Source organism: Coregonus lavaretus, assembly GCF_964263955.1.
Source record: "Coregonus lavaretus genome assembly, contig: SUPER_35_unloc_1, whole genome shotgun sequence".
In the NCBI taxonomy this organism is placed as follows: Eukaryota; Metazoa; Chordata; class Actinopteri; order Salmoniformes; family Salmonidae; genus Coregonus; species Coregonus lavaretus.
Window position 1 is genome coordinate 5,241,509 of NW_028167181.1, and position 17,529 is coordinate 5,259,037.

Here is a 17,529-nt window from a genome sequence, read left to right on the forward strand (position 1 = left end):
GTAATGTCAGAGGTCAGCACGTGGGAGAAGTCTGAGCTCAGAGATGAGTTTCCCTTTAGTAATTACGATTTGGAGAGGCGTTCAAGTGGATTTTTTCCACCTTCCCACTTTGTTTTGAACGCAGCATGAATCTGCTCGCGGTTTCCGATTGAGTCGACATGTGCAGTGTTTACTGTGAATGCGATCTCCGCCTTTAAAAGCCATATTGTCGAAAACCCAAGATCAAATTAACTACAGACTCCTTCACACTTCTCTTTGTATATTTGACATTGAGAACTGTGGAAGCATACACAAAGCACAAGAGGTAAGATTTGAACCCACAACCACATGGATGCAAGGCAGGGATTAAACCCCAGAACCACTGCCTCCTTGACTACTTAGACACTTCTCTGCATAGTTCATATCGAGAATTGTGGGAACACATGAAGTGCAAGAGGTAAGAGTTGAACACATTGGCCTTTTCTCATTTGGAAAAAGTCTGTCCTCTGCCGGCCCATTCTCCTCCGTGACCAGGAAACCGATAAGTGGTCGAAGAGTGTCTATTCGTTAGTAGGCAAACACAAGAAGGTCCTCCCCTCCTCGATAGCCTCCTTTTGGCGAAGAAGAACAAGTGTATCTGCCATACCCCCTTTGACATCTGCCACAATCAGCTATCGTTTTCTTGGAAGTATAAAAGCATGCAAACATTTTTTAATGATATGCTACTTATCCTTTGATCTATAAAATGTATTGCACAACTAGCAACATTTGTTTAGATCACTTTATACATTTATTTGGGGATTCAACCCTGTAAACATAATTTGCCTGAAGACGCGCGATTGGAGGAGTCTCATTACATACAAGCGCATTTTCGTCCACTTTCCCTCACTTCTCCTCGATTACCTTTAGACCTTTTTCAAAAGGAGGCCAGAGAGAAATGAGAGGATGCAGGAGTTGAGCAAATCCAATTGAGAAAAGGCCAGTACCTCTCCAATGCAAGGCAAGGACATAAACCCTTCACACTCAACCCACTCTTTGGTGCTTTGACATTTGACAGTTGTAGAAGCACCATCGACTTAATGTCGCAACATTGTATCTGCCCCATTATGGCTTCTGTGAGAACACTGGCAGCGCCATTGAGGCCATCTCCATTTAAAGTAGTCCATTTTCTTCTACTTCTATGAGTTGGCACAAACTGAAAAGGGGGAACACTGCCACCTTGGAGTGTGTTTGAACAGGTATAAAGCTAAGGTTGGCGATTTACTACCATTTGCAGTTATGGAACGTTTGCTCACAAGTATAATTCAATGGCTGATTCCTCCTGGCGACCTGGATGGAATTATGTGATCCATCCTTAAGCCATAGGAAGTCCCACCCAGTTGACTACTTCAAAATGGTGAAAGTCCTCAGTGGTGCTGCCCATGCTAAAACAGGCTTTTGGGCACTAGAGTCCTCGATCTCTACGAGGAGTAGTCAAAAGCAAAATAAATTAGAATGTAACCAATAACCTCTTCCGCAACTCTCGAAGTCAAACATACAAAGAGAAGTGCCAACACATGGCAGCTCTGGGGTTAAAGAGGATTTAATGTCTTCCTATTTCTGTATTTTTCCCCTTCCCTCCCATTCAAAATAATAAAATGATGAGGTGCAACATGTCATCTTGTAGAGTGACTTTGAAGTATCCATTCTGAGGCCTTTGGCGAATGAATATTCTATGTGATCGATGAGTGTTATACTTTTCCCACTGAGGCAACCTATTGCACTCAGCAGGGGGTGATACAGACAACTTGCACTTAACCCATCAGATACATTCAAGTCATCAACTTTAGATGTGACTAGAGAAAAGGATGGCAGGAGGAGAGCAACGCGCAAAATTTTACATTTTATTTACAAAGTAGTTTTGTCATACAGAAAGTAAAAATGTAGCTACAACCTTGATTTGTGCAACAGGCGGCCACAAAATCATAGCTCGCTCATCACACAGTTGCTATAGCAATAATTTTATTGGGGGGGGGGGGGGGGGGGGGGAATAAGGAACGGAAAATAAAACAAAGACAAAAAGAAGAGGGGGAAGAAATAATAAACCCAACAACAAAAAATATAAATTCAGAGTTCATCCAACAAAATATTAAAAGCACAGACCCAAAACTAGATACCAGTCCCAAAGTCCTCACACAGGTATACATAAAGAGGGAGTTGACAGTGAAATTGTGGAATGCGGAGTGGTGCGCTGCTTGAGAACCTTGGGAATGGCTCTCGGTTCCATGGGGCACAGGCAGCTCCACTCGGACCACCCGTCCGGTACAGTCTTTCCCCACACGGGGGCTCAAAGCTGGGGGAGAGACGTGGAGTAGGCAGGGTGTAAGGGCGGAGAGGGAAAGGGTTGGTAACTTGATAGGCTCTTGTTTTTTGCTCTTAATCGTCGTCCTCGTCATCATCATCGTCGTCATCTTCATCGTCAGGTTCTCGCTTTCTCTTCTCGCCTTTGACAGCCTCAACTTCTGGAGGAAATGGGAAAGGGTTATTACACTATACTTAGTCAAGTGAAACTTTTTAACATGAGGTTTGGACATGAGCTTGTGACAAAAAGTATGAGAATGACATACCCTCTTCATCGTCGTCATCATCATCATCCTCATCTTCAACTTCACCATCAATGCCAAGGTCTTCCTCCTGGAGAGAAGGGACAGAGCAGGTCAGAATCCACAGAGCTCTCAAACCATATCCCCACGGTTGATCTTTTAAACTATTGAGTCACAAACAAACCAAAAAGGGCTTTACCTCTTCATCGCCGCTGACCTCATCCTCCTCCTCTGCTTCTACTCCCTCCTCTTCGTCATCGTCATCCTCCTCGTCAAAGTCTTCCTCCTCTCCCTCCTCATCCTCCTCTCCTTCTAAAAAAACAAATACATCACATCCATTGTCAGTCATCACACAGATACATGCCGACAAAACCTACAAATACACAATAGAATTCACTTGCATGACAAAACACCCACAATGTATTAATATGGATTCTAATATATAATAATGCCATTTAGCAGACACTTTTATTCAAAGCGCCTTAGTCAAGCGAGCATACATTGTATGTATGGGTTGTCCCGGGAATCGAAGACCCCCATTCTCAACTCACATCTGCATTTCCTCATACTCCATCAAAACACAGAAAAACGAAATGGCTGCCCACCCTCATCGTCGTCATCGTCCACACCGTCCACCTCTCCGTCCGAGTCGGATGCCTCATGGTCCTCCATGTCGTACCCATCCAGGTAGGTGAGTTGAGGGAGCAGCTTGAACACACTCTCCCTGTAGTCGTTCAGGTTGGTCACCTCACAGTTGAATAGGTCCAGAGACTTCAGGCTGTCCAGCTTTTTCTGTGGGACCAAATGTGTGTAGGTTAATTAGGGGGTGAAGAACACTGCCTGAATAAATCTCTAATTAGATTTTAGAGCACACCGTTTCCCCCATATAGGCTAGCAAACTAATTTTGACTAGAGCCACATTGGGAAACAAAACCAGAAATAAGTCTGAAACAAATCCGATTGCCAAATAAGTCTGTGGTCAGAACTCTATATGGGGAATAGTGTCATTTGAGGCATAGCCTGAGACAATGAGATGGTGTCACACTGTATTGTGCTCTACCGGGAGTTTGGTGTACCTACCAAAGGTTCCAACGTGCTGATGTCTTTCAGTTTGTTCCCGCTTAGATTTAGATGTGTGAGGTTGGGGAGTTTCTCTGCTAGCACGTCAAGGCCACCAGAGATTCTGTTGTCACTGAGTTCCAACTGCAACATAATGTGAAGATATATCAGTCACTTCGGTCTAAAAAACTCCCAAGCAAGTAACAGTCTTTCAGAAAACAATGATTATGTCCCAAATGGAACCCTATTCCTTACATTACATAGTGCACTACTTTAGACCAGGGCTCTCAAAGGTAGTGCACTATATGAGTGCCATTAGGGACGTAGTCAATGGCTTTTTCTACCCCCCAACAACACAAATGTCTACATTTTATTACTGTAAATGTAAGTGTAAGCTTGTGTCAAAAAAATACTTTAGACTAGGGCTCTCAAAGGTAGTGCACTATATAGAGAATAGGGTGCCATTAGGGACCAACGAATGTCTCTTTCTATACCCACCCCCCCCCCCAGCAAGAATTGACGTTTTTTTTTTTTAAGAGTCAACACAAATGTCTTAAAACATTGTTTTTTTACTGTAAATTTAAGTAAGCTTGTGTAAAAAAGTATTATTATCATAAAGTCAAACTTTACCTTTTTGAGTTTCCCAAGTTTGGGAAGGTTGGAGACTGAGATTAAGCCAACGTTTATCAAACTGAGGAATTCCAGATTGATGAATTCTGCTGTGAGGCCTTCGATTTTCCCTTCATTTGATCTGCAGTTGTCCAGGACAAGTTCTCGTACCTATACGAATAAAAAAGATAAAATGTGTAAAATTGTCATCTATGTAAATCAAAGAACATGCATGCATTGTTTACAGATGCACTACAAACACTAAACATTGAGAATACACCCATGTTATAAAAGCTTTATTTTACGCATATGCAAAAAATGGTGTGGGAAACCTGTTTAGAATGGCCACATATGTTGGCAACAGTAATCAATATCAATACTTTGTTAAGGAATCAAATAAAAAACTAAGCTTGAATTTGAACTTCATGATGAAAAAAGGTCAATATACAAAATATGGACCTCAATGATAGGAGTGGTTGTTATTCCACTCACATTATTCCTGACTTTAGTATGAATACTTGCAACTTCTCAGTTCCTTCCTACAAAATGTTACATTTCATCGTTTAAAGAGTTCACTTGTAATAGTCAGGGACAGTCGTTACACAACCAAAAACTCGAAGAAAGTTAATGTTGACCGTCAAAAGATCATGATTTGAACACTGGCAAAATTAAACATTGATAAAGCTGTCGAGTCGAGACATCAATAAAGGTATTTGGTTGCATGATGTTTTATGTCGAAGCACCGCGGTTGTTTCTTTGAACCAGCTGCCACGAGGAAGAACCACACAATACAGTTCTACCTTCACTTGGCCCGCTGATGCAGTCACTAAAGATACATGCAATGCTTTTTGTTAGCAAGCTCGCTACAGGCTAGCCATTGCCCTTTTAAGCGCTGCCGTGCAGTTGAGTACCTGCAAGAGAAGCCTGACTGACCGCCATTACCTACCCTACAGCAATGGAAAGGATTGCGAATATACTCTGTAAAGATACACTTTTTATTTTCAAATCGAATTTATTGGGGAAATGGATTGCCTTGCCGTCGAGCGAACGACCGATAGGCCAGTTTGTTACATTATATCAGCGTTTCGTAAACAACGTCGAAGGAAATATTCAGAACGGAAATTAGTCAAACAAAGATGGAGTTCATTTCGCCTGAGCTTCAAAGACGGCAGAATGACAACATGGCGATTCCTGAGATACAGTATGCAGAGTTCTCTAAACTCTCCGAAGAGGGATGGCTGTTTACAAGCAGTAATTACGTAAAAATATCCCTTAAAATTAACTTCCAATGTAGAATACTTTTATTATCAATGTTTGCATGAAAACCAGTGAGCGTCAACGTCGAGTTTTAGCAACCCACGCACCGAACGCAGTTTCCTCGGTCTCGTGTCATTCAGGCAGGCTATTGTACGAGCCGGCGACCAACACGTTATTCGGAGATTGTCAGTAGCCTAAGCATTAAATGACAAATTATTAACATGATATACAAAATACCGAATCTGAACGTGGAGGTTAGCCAGATTCAATAGGTATTTCGTTTTCTTTCGTGGTAGTTGCGGGAATAATATGGCGGGAACCAAACATTCGCTGAACGCTGCTTGAATGATTCGAATTAGAAACATTGTAACAATCAGCTTCAATTTGCGGGAAATTAAATTTAGTTTATGAATCTCAAATCGAATAATGTAACATTTGACGGGATGTGAAGCTAGGCGAGTAGATCATCCGACATAGTAGCTGGCTATTCCCCTTCAACAACTTCAGTTGATTGTTAGTAAATTAGTAATATAAAAACGTTACATTATTGTTAGCGAAAAGGCGGTATAGTAGTTGTTGTAGCCTACAAGATGTGGATGACTCGTGAGAACTAGTGACTAATTTTGTTTGCTAGCTAGCTAATCTGGGTCCCTACCCAATCAGGGGAAAATGTCGAAAAGAATCCACCCGTGATCTCATTAATGATATCACAAAAGTAGGAGCATGCTGTAAACTCAATTTTGGATTATTGGTGTGGATTTAAAAGTGTATTGTAATAAAGGGCACCCCACTTTAGCTTTATGCTAGCAACAAAACATGGCTACCAAGGTCTATATAAAATAAACCATTCCGTCTATGATTAACGCATCGTGGAAAAACATGTCACCTACAACAGATGTATAAGTTAACAAATAATTGAGACAACGTTGCATTCGAACCGTGTGTGTGCAACATCTACTGGGAGGCTGCGAAACGGTTAAAACTGCAATAATGCCAGAAAGCTAAAATAATCGGCTTTCGAAAGTAACGATTGAATATAGCTTTTCTTGTCTTGTTGCCTCTACACGCCCCAACGGGGACAGTATAATGTAGCTGGTTACAGTTAAGTATTTTCCGCTCTATTAATAAATGAGAAACATTAAGCCCATGTGGTCACCATTAGCTACACAGGTCACTTGGAAAGCAAAAAAGTAGCAAGCTAGCCAGAAAACTAAAGGTTTGGTTTTAAAGGCACGACTTACATCAGATGGTGTCCTGTTTCTTAGCTCCAAGTGGATCCTCTTTTTCATGTCCATCTTGCCCTACGAAAGTTGAACTTTTCTCTCTTGGGTGTCGGTGTAATTTATATTCAGTCCAAAGGCAGAGAGATGCCCTAATGGAGGGAGAATATGGGACTGTATAATGAACTGAGCCAAACGCCAAGTTACACGGGGAGAGGAGAAACCATGGAGGGAAACGGGACTGAAACAAAATATATACTCAACAGCGCCATCTGTGGTCAGAAACGCGCACTGCCGTTAAACAGTCAATGCAGTCACAAAACATGACGCTGCCATGAAACAACTGGGGTGAAATTTATTTCTGGTGAAAAAAGTGATGTATTATGTACAATTATACATTGAAACTCCATTTTTTTTCTGTGTTTATTTGATTATTTTGATTTTAAATAACCCGTTTTTAATTAACATTCTGTAAATCGAAGATTTGAAATGTATTTAAGAATTACATAATCAGAAATAATTGCAAAATTGCTAATGGAAAAAAACAAATAAAATCAAGACTATTATTTACTTTATTCAAACATCTACTGCGGAGATGTTTGAGCAAATCCCCCCCCCCCCCCCCCCCCCCCCCCCCACCCACCAGCCTTGACCCCACTCTTCGAGGGTGTCTCAGATGGAGTTGGGATATGCAAAAATAAACATTTCCATTTCACACACGTCTATAATATACACTTGTACATGTGTGAAACAGGACAAATCTAAGCAACCACCTAATTATTGTATTATTGATTGATTAATTAAAAGGCCTTATTTTGAAATTTAGATATAAGAAGATACCTGTTGACAACAAGGCAGCATCAAATTAATCTCATATCATTCTTTGTTTATCAGTACATTTCAACGTAACCTAAACACATTACATTGTAGTCCTAATGTACATATGAACAATAAACATTATTCAATGTATGTACACTTTTCATTTACCAATAATCACCATCTCGAGCAATATGACGATGCCCAATAATCTCATTCAATTTGCCCTTTTATTAGAACCGGTAGGTAGAGTGCGTTTATTTGGTTTGCAGTGAAGAGAGCATTGTATATGCACACGGTGAGGGGGTACACTTCCTGCATAGAGACGCAAGATCCCCGAAGCAGAAAAACACACCAGTGTGTCTCCTCCCTCTGCCACCAAAGAGCACCTTCTCTCTCGGTCAGAACAAGAAACACTTACACCTATGGCAATTATGAACCAGCAACAAATTACCTTAGTGGAAATTGATATTCATCAACAAGCCAATTTAGTTTATTTTTTATGTTTCAATGAAAGAGTCTTGCATCGCTAGGTGCATCTCTACAAAAGCCTTTCGTATGATCTAGTCAGGTCACCAATGTGTTTCCTATTCAAGACAAACGGCACCTATTCAACTACTATGCTTGAGATAGCCATGTGTTTTTATTTTGGTATGTATTTTAATTAATATGGTGGGTAACATTTGGAAAATCACAGCTTTTAAATCACAATATGTAAAACATGAAAACAGCTGTTTTGTATCTGGGATATGAATGTAACCATCTTAGAATCGATGTTCTAAAATACATACCATTGTAGGCCTTACTGTACAATGCTGTACATTTCAACTCTGTTTTGAAAATGGTATTCGGTAATGGGAAGTATTTACCAGGAGAGGGCACTGCAATGTCTATTTGGACAGCATCCACAAACTCATGAGGCTATCATGCAATATGGGTGTGTATGGGTGACTTCTTTCCTCTAACTGTATCTGCTTATCTAATCGATTGCTTAGAAATATGTGCAAGCCTTTAAAGGGGCAATCAGGAGTTGAAACAATAACAAAGCGTTTTCGCTACCCCTGTTTCAGTAAAACGCTGAGGGAGCGGGCTGGAGAAATGTAACCACTCTCAAATGGATGCAAGGACTGACCAGCCATGAAATCAAAATTATAGTTTTAACCATGGTTTGAAGCTACTTTGTTTACAAACATTGGAGTAAAAAAAAACGTATATTTTTGGGTTCTGATGAGGTAGGACAGTTGAACTAAGCTCATGAGGCATTTATAAATTATATTCTTCAAGAATCAATGTGTACATATAATTAATTTATATGTCCAAAAATGGATGTGGCAAGTGCAGATTGCCCCTTTAAGAGACAGAAGGGGGTGTTTTATTGTGAACCTTTGAGTATAATATCTACTGATGAGTTAGTGTGTTAGTTGCTTTGATTTTGACAGCAGGATCCCAGCAAACTGATTTTCCTCAATATGTATTTTTCAAGGTAGTTTTGTGTATGTGTGTGTGTCCTCGTTTATTGCTCATTGAGTTATTATTTTGGTAACCTACTATTGCTTTGCAAATTGTTCTGCATAAGTGTCATTGTCAAATTCTTTCCTCCAAAGCTGAAGATGAAAATAGAGGAGGTGTCACATATCTGGTAGTCAATAGAGTATTTGTAGGGCAGTACACTTTGTGGCCTTGCATTAGGAGTTGCTAGTCTCCCAGAATGAACTGTTTAGGGTATGGTTTACTTACTATTTTCAATGGCTTACATAAAGTACTTGGTCATCTACTAAGTTGATGTAAAATTATTGTTTGAGAAAAATTCAATTTGGCACAAAATTCCAAAGCCAGAAACTAGGCTAAGTATCAGTAATCAAGTATAGGGCCCCGAAGTTGAGTCTTATTTGCTCTCAGTGAAGCAGCGGCTCCCAGAGAGGCTCACTGGCTCAGACACGGACAGCAGGCTGAGGCTTCAATGTGCAGGGAGAAGATTGCGGACACGCCCAGAGAATGAGCAGCTTCCTTGCGATGAGATAAGATGGTTACGCCTCCACTCTCTACTGTAGAAGACCCTGAGGCGCGGGGGGGGGGGGGGGGTACTTTTGCCGCCTGATTCAAAAGCAAAACATCTGCCGGTATGTCAAGGTTTTGTGGCTATGTTCTTCCTTTGTGAGAAAGAAAATACAACAGCCAGCAAGTTATATTTATGTCAGACTAGATAGTATTCAGTGAATGGGTTGGAGGGCATTGTGTTTACTTTCCAACTTATAGGAATGTATACTGTAGTTCCAGTGAATCTGGTATATAGGATATTTGACTTTATTTTCAAAATGATTTTCTCATTTTTACATTTTAGTCATTTTAGCAGATGCTCTTATCCAGAGCGACTTACAGTTAGTGAGTGCATACATTTTTCATACTGTAGTTCTCGAAAGAGAAAAAGTCATGGCCTAAGATATGTAGACTATGTATTCAGTGCTTGACTTGGGCAGGAGCTCCCCAGAGCTGAGTACTGGCACCTCAAATGTTTTACTGCTTGAGCTCCTGTTCCTCTTATAGAATATTAGCTCAAAGGTATTGTGGAACTCCTGCACCTAAATATAAACTGTACTGTCACCCAAAGTGAGTACCAGCGGCACCTATTTCAGTCCAAGTCAAGCACTGTATGTATGTATGCATGTATGTATGTATGTATGTATGTATGTATGTATGTATGTAGGACTGGTGTTCTGTGTGCATGATGAAAGGTGGAGCTTTCTGGAATGTGTGCATGTCTATGGCTAACGACCCTTCTAACAAGCTCCACCCAGTCTATCCCAGCAGCGTTGACTCACAGCTAGCTAGCCTACCTACACTGACTGCCTCAGTCCCTCTGGGCTTTATTTCCTCTAGTCTAACCCTACTGTGCCCCTTCTCATATCACTGACTGGATATTGCATAACACCAAGGGAGAAATTGCATGAATTCAGTAATTCCCTCTGCTGAGCACCAGTGACACACTCAGCACCTTTTATTTATACTCTGCTGCAAGCTATTCCCAGACACACACATCTGTATAGCTAACCCCATGACAACTCTCTCGCTCGCTCACACACACACACACACACACACACACACACACACACACACACACACAGCCAGCAACATGGCCTGCTTTTTTTATGCCCGTATTGTGCCAACTCCTCCACCTTTACAAATATGATAAGAGCTGAGCCACAAGAACTCTTCCAGGGCTATGGTAATGGTTAACCAGATAATTCTTTTTGGGGGGCGGGACTTGCAAACAGACACAATTTTTTATCAACGTTTTTACCCCTCTCTGCTTGCTTGCCCCTCTCAAAAAGTTACATTCATTTCTACGGGACGCAAAATGGAGAGGACGTTGGATAAAGAGAAACCAGAGTTGGAATATGATGATAATCTCGATGATAACCAAGGTAAATGACCTCTGAACATTGTCTCTATTCTGTGTTTTATAGTGAAATATCCGATTATTTCTCAGATATACCATTGTGTTCTCTGGAAAAGGTTACTATCTTAGTCCTAGTATGAGTATGTCATACTGTCTTTGTATTTGTTAACATAGACTCTATTCATGCATTTTCCTGCCAATGTATTTTGCTGCAAACTGGGTCACAAAGGACTTACTGATGGTTGATCTATGCAAACAGATGCACCACTAAGATGATTGCAACTCAATAGGAACATGTATTTGGAAGACACTTTCACTGTAGATGTTCTCTGTCTGTGTCCACATACAAGTATGTTTCTGATACTGTATGTTCGTAGTCCCAAACACCATGTACTAAAATGTACTAATCATCCTATACCAATACTGTTTTCAATTCAACATTTTCTTTTAAAAGCAGCTCAAACAAAAACATGTAAGAATGAACTATAGCCATTGAATTCTACTGTGAAAATATACTGTGTGTTATAGGGGAACAATGCACGCTCTAGAATGCCCTTTAAGCCAATCAGAAAGGAGTATTCAACAATGCCATGGTATAACATGTACTAATCATCCTATACTTTGGTATGCTGGTGGTTTATATAACTGCTGCTACATAGCTGCATTGGTTTTGCAGTCAATTTCTGACACAAATCATACAACAGCATAAACCACCGGAACATTCAAATATGGAGACAGTTTTGTTACTACAGTATAAACCAGTGATTGATCAGGTAGAGAGAGGACAGTGAACAAAATCAGAATGAAACAAAGTTCCTAACCCACTTTTTATTGAACCATTGTCTGTTAATAAAGATATTTTACTATTGATGTATAGAATTCAAATGATGAATGAGAGTGAAGTGTCCTGTCTGTCATTGATGGCTGGCTGACTGACTGGCTGGCTGACTGGTGTAGGTTGGTTGGTGTTACAGGTGGGATCCGGCGGCGGCTAAGAGACAGAGACCTTCTCAAGAAAAGAAAGGCAGAGGCCGAGGAGAAGGCGACTAACCAGTGGGTTTATGGGTAAATGTAGACGTTAAGAAAAGGTGCAGAACTAGTCATGCACACTCATCCTTTAACAAACATGTTAGAGTTAGGAATAGGCCTCGATTTGAGCCGCTAATGACTGCGATTTTGTGCTTCAGCCGACAAAAATGTGTTTAACTAGAAACTTGAGTGGACTGTGTGGGCTTCAGTACAGCTGCCAAGCCCTTTGACCTTATTGGCTTACTCTAGTGCTTACGTGCTTAAACAAGTTTGGCTGAAAAGCCACTTAACATTACTTTATGTTTTTGTATGTTTAAAGAATGTAAGACCTGAAAATAGTAATAGATGTGTTATACATGCATGAATAAAGTTGTGTACATGAAACAGTATATTTTATAATGATCGTAGTTGGCTGCCTATCAGTCTTCCAGCGCATTTTATCCAATATGGAGCAAGAGGAAACCAAAGGTTGCTTAGGTGTTCCCAACTATTGGCACCACACATTTAAATCAAGGACTTTGCACTATCAACAATGAATGAATGAATATGGCCAAGCATATCAACCTCCGTCAGCTGCACAGTGTAAACATTCCAGTTGAGAGGAAGTGTATAACGACGACCCACGATTACATTTCTATTTGTGTGACATCAGGGTGGAGAGCAGGAGGAAGAGAGTGAGAGGAAGAGAGGAGAAGAGTAGCTCGGGAAGAAGAGGAAGGCCGAGGAAGACTGATCCAACACCGGAGCTCCCGGCTTCCCAGGAAGAGCCAGAACAGGAGGCTGTCATTGTTAAGGTGGTGTCCAAACCAGTTGAAGTCACCCCTGCCCCTACCTTGATCTCACTATCCCCATTCCTTCCGGTGGACCCTAGCCCACCAGAATCACTACCGGCGTACGTTCCCCCCGTCCCAGCCCCTATCCCTATCCTTGCCCCTGCTCCTGTGCTTGTTGTTGCCCCTTCTCCAATGTATAACCCTGTTACTGCCCCTGCACCGTCTCCGTTGGAGACACTGTACACAAAAGGCAGTGATCAGGGTAGTGACCCCCTGGACCAGGTGCTGATTGAGGACTTGGGTCCTGATGAGAAGGAAGACATCCCTCCATCTCAAAACAACCAGGGCACTGATCAAGGTACTAATGACATCAATTAAATCATGTCTCTTTGCAGTCATGTACTTGACTTCTGAATGTACTGAAGTGGCTGGCCAATGAGCTCACTGTGATGTTATCTAGCTGTGGGGATATGATCTTGTCACATATAGTATAACCAGAAATGTTAAACTAACCACCTTTCTGTCATAGGTTCAAGTGAGGAGCTGTCTGTCAAAGTGCCTGAACAAAATAGAGTGTTCTCTACGTTCCCCAGGTTCTCCACTGGCGCTCCTTCAGAAGATCATCCGCCAAGAAACTTCTTCTGAAATCCACGCTGATCTGGCCTCTGATAACATACATACAGATTACATGCATAGTAATCTATTCTGTCAACATGTGCATTTGGATTGAGAGGTGATGCCGTTGGTTAACTCATTTTTGTAATTTTGAGCCTGATAGAGTACGGATGCGAAATATATCGAAATGTAATGTTTGTACAATGAAATGCATGAATTCAAGCTTTAAACCTACCCATGGATTTATTTATTTTTTGCTTCATGAATGGTGTCTGAAATGTTATGTTGCAAGAACTGCACTATCTGAATTTACAAAATTATTTGTACAAGCTAAATATGGCAGCATTTGAAAGTACATTTGTATTTAATCATTTCTGGTAGCTGTGTTTTCTAATTGTGATTTTATTTTATACTAATTGTTTATTTGAGATAAGCGCTATGATAATAAAGGTGTGATGCTTTGTTGATAATATGACCGTATCCTTGTTATGATCAATTATTAAAACAAGAACAAGTGTCACTTGCTTAATAGTGCCCTCTGCTGTCCTTTTACAGTAGTGAAAAAATATTTATTTATACGCTTTTCATCCATAACTCTCCAACAGGACACGAGTTTGATGTTTTACTTCACAATTTACATAATAATTTGCGCCTGCTTGCTACGGTATTCAGTCACCGCTTTCCATTAGTAAGTTGCTGGTTGGCCAGCTAGAAATGACGACACACACATGTGCGGAAGCATTTCAGCAGATTTGCCCATGTGTACCTTTGTTAGGCAGCGTAAACAATCTGATATTTTACAACATTATCAGATGTTATTGAATGAATTCAGATCGATTTAATCTATTCAATGACAAACTAGCAAAGCAATCAAGACGCTATCAAAATGTCTGCCTCTTGCAACTGTACCGAGCATGTCAACAAACTCCACCAGCAGATATCTGTTATGCGAAAAGAAATCAAGAATCTCAGGTATGAAATGAATGCATAATGCAACAAATGGCTTCTTGGAAAAAGCATCTAGCTAAGTCGTTATCCGTATTACAAACTGACTATATGCTGCTGACCATAATGTGTCAACACAGGTATTTGCATGTTTTCCCCCCAGGCAATTGTTGGACAGTGCTGTTCGTTCTCATCGAAAACACATGACATCTCTCCAGTCTGCTCTGACACACCTTGGCCAGAGTCGATCTCCAAAGAGTCAGCTAAGGCCACAGGCAGACATAGAGACACAGAATTCACTTGAGAAAGGTAGCTAGCTATGACACTCGATCTCTCGCTTATATCCCTCTCTTATATCTTCCTCGCATGACTTGTCTTGACCATTGTGTTTAGCTTTATCTGACTGGCACTTAATTAAAACTTCTATTCAATATAGAATCAATATAGAAATATCGCACATAGAAAGGATCTTCCGCTTATCAGACTTGCTTCCAATGAGAATAACTTTAAATGAGAACGACAGATCTATAGCTTGCATTTTTATCTGAGATCTGTCGGGTCGGGCACAAAGCTAGATAATGGATCTTTTAATTAATGTTCGAATGTGTCAATTTCTACTTCACAGGGACCATCCAGACAGTCCCCATAGGTTACATCAGCTCCTGTTTCTCAGTGAAGAATGGTACCCCCAGACAGCCAACCATATGTGGGCCCTCCAGGGCCACCCTTCAGATCCAGCAGAGTGTCTTCAACAACCCTGAACACTCACTGGTCGGCCTGGACAACTACTCTCATGTCTGGTACGTACTAGAGACTGGGATACGGAGCTAAACTTAGGAGAGGTGGTAGCTAGCTAAACTTAAGGCTGTTTAAGAAGGTGGCAATTGCAGTACTACATAAAACAGAGACAATTCTCTCATTAGCAAAACGTTTCAAGGATGTCAATCATTTTCTTAGTCATGCACTTTTTTGATCAACTTACCTCCCAACATTCCCAATTTGTCTACACATGTACAATAAATACATAAGCCTGCTGTCACTCATTCCATTTCCAGGGTGGTCTTCCTCTTCCATAAGAACGGCCACCTGAGTTATAAGGCTAAGGTGAAGCCACCCAGACTGAACGGCCAGAGGGTAGGGGTGTACTCCACACGTAGCCCCCACCGGCCCAACGCCCTGGGTCTGACCCTGGCCAAGCTAGACAGAGTCACAGGTTAGTATCAGTCGCCAAAACCAGCTCGAATTGCTTTGCTGTTCTGCGCAGTGTGACGGTGCATCCCCTAATATATAACCCCCAGAATGTTGCAGTCTCTTTTCAGGTTGAGCAGTACATTGTGTATGTATGTGTGTGTGTTTTTATAGGGTGTGTCAGACATTATTGCAGGCATGTTCTAGCCTTATTGTCCCCCTAATTTATAAGCTTGGCATGCCATAGGAACACTATTGTTCAATTTCGAACTGCCTGCTATGTGGTTTCTACTTTCTCTAGGTGACACACTTCATCTGAGTGAGATAGACATGATCGCAGGCACCCCTGTCCTGGATATCAAACCCTACATCTCTGACTATGACTCCCCACACAGTAGACTGGACATTGACACAGATACTTATGACTGTGGCGTCCAACCTGAGGGCACCAATGTACCATCAGAAGAGGGGACCACCAGTGTGGAGAGTTTGCATTCAGACTCAATAGCTTCTTTCTCCTGTACTGATGATCCCCAGTTGGACTTGGGGGTTGAGAGAGGGAATAGTCATAGAACAGATCCCAGAATATTCCACTCAAAAGACAAATCCAAAGTTCACATCCACCGTCCAGGCGATGCCTCCAGCTCTTCTGCTCCTAAAGCCCCATTCAAAGACCTCACCACTGTGCTGGGGGAGCTCAAGGCCTACATCAGCCAGGGAGATGACCACCTCACCCTGGGGAGCTCTGTAGGAAAGTCCCAGGCTTCAGATGGCCCTAAAGCCAAGCCATTGGAGCCAGTGGAAGATAGTGCTAGGCCTTGCTATGGGCAAGAGGCCTACAGCACCATCGCTGGCTGGATCAGGGAGCCTCCTGTGACCAATCTGGAGGTGCGCTTCACCCCCCATGCAGAGAGAGAGCTGGGGCAGTTCCTTGCCCCCATCAATGCAGGTAAGCCTATAGAATTCCCCCTGAGCTGAGGTTGACTTGAGAGCTTTATTATTGCTTTTTAAAAGGGAGCTCCATTGTAGCGCCAATTGTTTTTGCAGAGTGTTTTGTATAGATATCATTGCATCTCATGCCTAAACTCTTACCAGAGTAAAGTCAATGGTATTAAAAAAGTAATGTTTCTCCGTCATCCATCCGTCCATCATTTTTCATTTGGCCTATTGTTAAAGTAGATCTATGTTCACTGGCTTCTTCCTCTCTGAATGTCCCCGTTTCTCTAGAACCTCGTGACCGACCCAGGTTCCGGTTCCTGCGCGGTCCAAAGGAAGCTGCGGCCGCCATCAAAGGGGTCCTATCTGCTGACCCCAGGTCAGTGTATCGGCGGAGCCGCTGTAAGGACAGACTCTTCTTCTTCACCTTGGACACGGCAGACATCACCTGCTGGTTCGGACAGGGCTTCGCTGAGGTGCTCCGGGTCAGACCGGTGGCTGTTGGAACAGAACTGGCCAGCTGAATGCTTCTGGTTCTATGGTTCTGGTTCTATGGATTGACTTTGGAATCAGCACTCAATAATTGTTTTACAGGTGAATCTGAGAAAATATGAATATTTAACTAAATAAATGCAATGTTATAAACAATTGTTTTATTAAAACATGGATTGTTTTATTTCTCCTGTAAAGATAGAGTGCTTGTTGAAATTGTTGGTTATACCGTATGATATTTATTTTACTAAGTAAGTTACATTATAGAGCATTTATCCCAAGCACCTCTAGGCTGGGAGAGTGCACCTCAGTACACTGCAGTGCACACTATCACTTATCAGATGGAATCTTTACGGTTGAGTTCTGTTTAGTAACGGCATGTTCACTACCATTACTATCTACACTGCTCAAAAAAATAAAGGGAACACTAAAATAACACATCCTAGATCTGAATGAATGAAATAATCTTATTAAATACTTTTTTCTTTACATAGTTGAATGTGCTGACAACAAAATCACACAAAAATTATCAATGGAAATCAAATGTATCAACCCATGGAGGTCTGGATTTGGAGTCACCCTCAAAATTAAAGTGGAAAACCACACTACAGGCTGATCCAACTTTGATGTAA

At 41.5% G+C, this 17,529-nt stretch overlaps 3 protein-coding genes across 7 annotated transcripts; 2 read left to right on the plus strand and 1 right to left on the minus strand.

Moving 5' to 3' along the window:
- Positions 1–1,842: 1,842 nt before the first annotated feature.
- Positions 1,843–6,949, minus strand: LOC311110026 (acidic leucine-rich nuclear phosphoprotein 32 family member D-like). Of its 2 annotated transcripts, none has more exons than XM_084188554.1 (7): positions 6,728–6,949; positions 4,251–4,400; positions 3,642–3,764; positions 3,167–3,353; positions 2,761–2,873; positions 2,586–2,652; positions 1,843–2,477 (listed from the first exon to the last, which is right to left on the minus strand). In XM_084188554.1, exons 1-7 carry the CDS (start codon positions 6,779–6,781, stop codon positions 2,395–2,397), a joined length of 777 nt encoding a protein of 258 aa, XP_084044680.1. In that variant the 5' UTR covers positions 6,782–6,949; the 3' UTR covers positions 1,843–2,394. The 2 variants fall into 2 exon arrangements, with proteins under 2 accessions (XP_084044680.1, XP_084044679.1); XM_084188553.1 differs by having other exon boundaries at positions 1,843–2,480; positions 6,728–6,894.
- Positions 6,950–10,805: 3,856 nt separating this feature from the next.
- On the plus strand, positions 10,806–13,808 carry hemgn (hemogen). 4 transcript variants are annotated; one of them, XM_084188549.1, is made up of 4 exons: positions 10,806–10,944; positions 11,894–11,984; positions 12,601–13,079; positions 13,315–13,542. In XM_084188549.1, exons 1-4 carry the CDS (start codon positions 10,878–10,880, stop codon positions 13,449–13,451), a joined length of 774 nt encoding a protein of 257 aa, XP_084044675.1. In that variant the 5' UTR covers positions 10,806–10,877; the 3' UTR covers positions 13,452–13,542. The 4 variants fall into 4 exon arrangements, with proteins under 4 accessions (XP_084044675.1, XP_084044676.1, XP_084044678.1 ...); XM_084188550.1 differs by having other exon boundaries at positions 11,894–11,972; XM_084188552.1 differs by having other exon boundaries at positions 10,808–10,944; positions 11,894–11,972; positions 13,251–13,808.
- Positions 13,809–14,055: 247 nt separating this feature from the next.
- trmo (tRNA methyltransferase O) lies at positions 14,056–17,326 on the plus strand. The gene is made up of 6 exons (XM_084188539.1): positions 14,056–14,308; positions 14,445–14,590; positions 14,907–15,081; positions 15,337–15,494; positions 15,771–16,418; positions 16,697–17,326. The coding sequence occupies exons 1-6, from the start codon at positions 14,223–14,225 to the stop codon at positions 16,927–16,929; spliced, it is 1,446 nt and encodes a 481-aa protein (XP_084044665.1). The 5' UTR covers positions 14,056–14,222; the 3' UTR covers positions 16,930–17,326.
- The last annotated feature ends 203 nt before the right edge of the window (positions 17,327–17,529 follow it).